The sequence below is a fragment of the Syngnathus leptorhynchus genome, chromosome 11, assembly GCF_054491065.1.
Source record: "Syngnathus leptorhynchus isolate UIUO chromosome 11, UIUO_Slep, whole genome shotgun sequence".
Lineage (NCBI taxonomy): Eukaryota > Metazoa > Chordata > Actinopteri > Syngnathiformes > Syngnathidae > Syngnathus > Syngnathus leptorhynchus.
Genome location: NC_141205.1, coordinates 4,960,228 through 4,964,165, shown reverse-complemented (window position 1 = coordinate 4,964,165; position 3,938 = coordinate 4,960,228). Strand labels below are relative to the sequence as shown.

At 41.6% G+C, this 3,938-nt stretch overlaps 1 protein-coding gene across 1 annotated transcript; it reads left to right on the top strand.

The window, feature by feature from the left end:
• The first annotated feature begins 1,356 nt into the window (after positions 1 to 1,356).
• On the top strand, positions 1,357 to 3,388 carry myl2a (myosin, light chain 2a, regulatory, cardiac, slow). The gene is made up of 7 exons (XM_085923418.1): positions 1,357 to 1,494; positions 1,793 to 1,885; positions 2,254 to 2,329; positions 2,578 to 2,682; positions 2,770 to 2,848; positions 2,916 to 2,964; positions 3,042 to 3,388. Exons 1-7 carry the CDS (start codon positions 1,492 to 1,494, stop codon positions 3,144 to 3,146), a joined length of 510 nt encoding a protein of 169 aa, XP_085779544.1. The 5' UTR covers positions 1,357 to 1,491; the 3' UTR covers positions 3,147 to 3,388.
• Positions 3,389 to 3,938: the final 550 nt, after the last annotated feature.

The following is a 3,938-nucleotide window of genomic DNA, read 5'->3' as shown; positions in this document are numbered from 1 at the left end:
CTTTGATTTGTGTATTCCTATATTCCCTCGCTTGGGCTTCCTTAATCACCTCAAGGCTTTAACGCCGATGTGACCATTTGTCCATGTCCATTGTATTTGAAGAGGTCATTCTATTTATAGGCACGTACGTTCATCCCAGTACTCAGCCTCCGGGGAGACAATGGCCCTTCGTTGCAGCCACAGTAGCTGCTCACAAATCACAAATGGAGATGCTGCTTTCAACAATACCATGCCCCCCCCACCCCCACCACGACCCCCCACCCACCGCTCCGGGTAACAATAACTGTGAGCTGGCTGTCCGCATCATGCTTGTGACATGACACCCCTGACATCTGCTGCCGGGCCATCAACTGCGTTTATTTGACAGCAACTGTTGGGAGTGCCTGGCTTGAAATAGCTCGCGCACACATCGTGTCACCTCCTCACCTCGGCTTATTCTCACACACTGTCACTTTTCTTGACCTGGGAACCTTGAGTCGGTCTAAGAAGATCTGTTAATGAAGGGTGCTCACATTGGAAGCACTTGTTTATTCAGCTGCACATACTTGAATGGCTACCGGTAATGTCGCCAAGCTCGTTGGTGACTGCAAGCATGCGACTTGGGCCTTTTTGTTGTTTTCTTGATCTCTTCTGACCTTTTCAGATACAGTGGTTGTATAATTTTTCAAACCAAGTACCACTTAATAAATAGTTGGCTCTCCCAAGTGGCACCATCAGGACCAATATGAAAGTACAGTAGAGTAGTAGGCCCAAGTATCCTTCAAAAACAAGATAAGGTGTTGATTCCTTAAAATTAAGCCACTGTAAAAACTGTTGGAATTTGAAATTGAATTTTTCTCAGGTAAAGACCAACAAAATGTACCTAATTACAACGTGCCCAAAAGACATCAAATAAAATGACCAACAGGGGGAGACAGAACAAAAACTTGATGGGTCACTAAAACAGCATTGCAATATCTCAGATAAAAAAAAAAAACACACGACAAGCTATGCTGTCAAATGAATTGACATGTTTCAAATTCAGGAATTTACTTAAACCCAATTTTATTACACTGGTAACAGCGAGATCTAAAATTAACCATCTTTGACAAAATCACTTGATCTTATTTACTACAGTGGCAGATTGTGTTTCCGGCAAATGGCACAAGAAACCAATTTTTAACAGTTGACATAACACCAGTGTTCTGCGGGCACAAGAGCTTCTACTTTAACCTTCAGTCAGCTTCAGATATTCTAATCCTGTTATTCGGTGCTCTGCCAGTGAAAAAAAAAAAAAATCATGTGGCGGTGTGTCTATGTGTGAGAGTATGAAATACAGTATGTGGCTGACAAAGCTTGTCGACGCATCATTTACCTGTCACTTCCTAAAGAGGACATCGTTTATAAATATCATCCAGTGGAGATGAGAGCCGGGGGGCTACAAAAGGCCACCCACCTTCTCCCCATTGTTCACTGGCATCGTTGTTGTTCTCACCTCCCAGCTGCTCAACCATGGTAAGTCACACTGTGTGTGAAAGGCGACAGATGCTGGAGATTTTTACGCTAACAATTTAACTGCATGACATTTTTTGGGCATTGATCATAGAATAGTCAAATTCAGTATGGTCGTATTATTTCTAATGCTAATATGTATTCATATTTATAGAATGTACGTGGCTCACTACATCCCAGTTAAAAGACAATCTTTTTAACCCCAGTTTGTAAAAGTATCAGCATCTATCATGCTGATAATATGCCTCAAGATTGGCTGGAAATTATTATGATATTTATCATCATTTCCTTTGGTTCACAGGCACCCAAAAAGCCCAAGAAGAGGTCAGGAGAGGGAGCCAACTCCAATGTATTCTCCATGTTTGAGCAGGCCCAGATTCAAGAATTCAAGGAGGTGAGTTCAAACTTCTCAACTAACTCTGACATGATGACGGTTGAAATGTTTTTTTTTTTACTTTAGGCTCCGCTACTGATTTCTTAAAGATACTGCAAGCATGTTAAGATAGGGGCTGGTTGGGGGGCAGAGAGTTCCCCCGGCCAACGCGTAGCTCCTCCCCTGCCGTATTTGGAGCACAAACACCTGTCGGTATTTCAGTCCATCCCAGCCTTAACAGCAGCTCCCTTCTGGTATGCGCTCGGCCATACATGCAGACGGCTGTCATCGGCGATTAAGTTGTCCAACCGGCGTGGACTACAATGGAGATCATCATGTCTTGTCTTTTGTGTTGAGTTTTTATCAACAATCATGTGTGCACGCGGCAGGCATTCACCATCATGGACCAGAACAGAGACGGCTTCATCGACAAGAACGACCTGAGGGACACATTTGCAGCTCTCGGTGGGTTCTCATTTTATTTGGGGACTGAAAAACGTCAGAGTATGAGTTTTTTTTTTTTAACAACTAGGGTTGAACAGAGTTTTTTATATATATATATATATATATATATATATATATATATATATATATATATATATATATATACATACACACACACACACACACACACAAATGCCCTGCCTAGTATATTTTTCAATTCTACAAAAATTAATAATGTCTACTTCATGTTCTTATGTTTGCTTTTATAGGTCGCTTAAATGTAAAACAGGAAGAGATCGATGAGATGCTCAAAGAAGCTCCGGGCCCAATCAACTTTACCGTCTTTCTTACTATGTTTGGGGAGAAACTGAAAGGTAGCAATTAAAAAAAAATAATAATCATTAAGTTAACTTTTTTTTTTTGCATATCTAATTGACTAACTGCTGTGTGTGTGTGAAAAGGTGCTGATCCAGAAGAGACCATCCTCAACGCTTTCAAAGTCTTTGATCCTGAGGGCAAAGGAGTGCTGAGGAAGGACTAGTAAGTGCTGACAAACCTGTGTGCAAAAAAATAAAAGTGCATTGCGTCATGTTTCGGCTGTCCACAGCGTGACACAGATGCTGACAACACAAGCCGATCGGTTCAGCCCTGAAGAGGTACGGCGACAACCTGCCATTCTACTTTGTGACCCGTTCAAGGAACATGATGCAAAGGTGTTCTTTGTGTGCCTCAGATGGAGCAGATGTTTGCCGCCTTCCCTCCGGATGTGGCGGGCAACCTGGACTACAAGAACCTGGTGCACATCATAACACACGGCGAGGAGAAGGACCAGGAGTGAACGTCTTCTGAACGGAATGGACTGTGATTAGTTCATGCGGCGTCCATGCTGGTGTCGTAGTTTCTCTGCTGCAAGATAACGCGACAGGATCAAGACCAGAATGACACACAAACGGACTGATCCTCCGGCAACGACCTTCAAGACGCATTTCCGATTAGTCGCATCCTTCTCTTCTTTTTGTTATTATTGTTTTCAATGAAAATATCCATCCGGCGGTTGCTTGTTTGTCAAATAAAAGTTGTCCGAGGAATCATTTCTCAATCTCTCTATTTGAATCTGAATAAAATATTTAGAAACGTTGGCTCTTACTTTGGAAAAAAATATGCAATATTATTGGCCAATTTTTTGACATTTTATAGCCCATACCAGTAGCGGAAGCATAATCAAGTCACATTTGTATATTTTCTGCACTATCAATTTAAAAAAAAAAAAAAGAAGAAAAACATTAATTGACAAAATAGCTTGAATTGATGACTAAAATAATTATTAGTTGCAGCCCTAATATTTTTTTTGCAGTTTTACAATCAAATGCCAGTGTGTCATTTCCTGCTAAATGATTGCACATTGATGGAATGAGTTCAGGATCACAAGGGCACTCGCCACAAGTTTTAACACCATGTTAGGTAGTGAATGTGTGTGAAGGTAGTTTGATATTCTACAGAGATAAAGATGGAACCTTCATGCCCGCATTGATGGTGTGTGTGCATCACAGAGTAGGAGGATGTGTGTTTTGCGTGCTGGGATCCAAATGTTTGTCTCCTGACGCAGAGGAGCTTTGGCTAGACAAAAGCC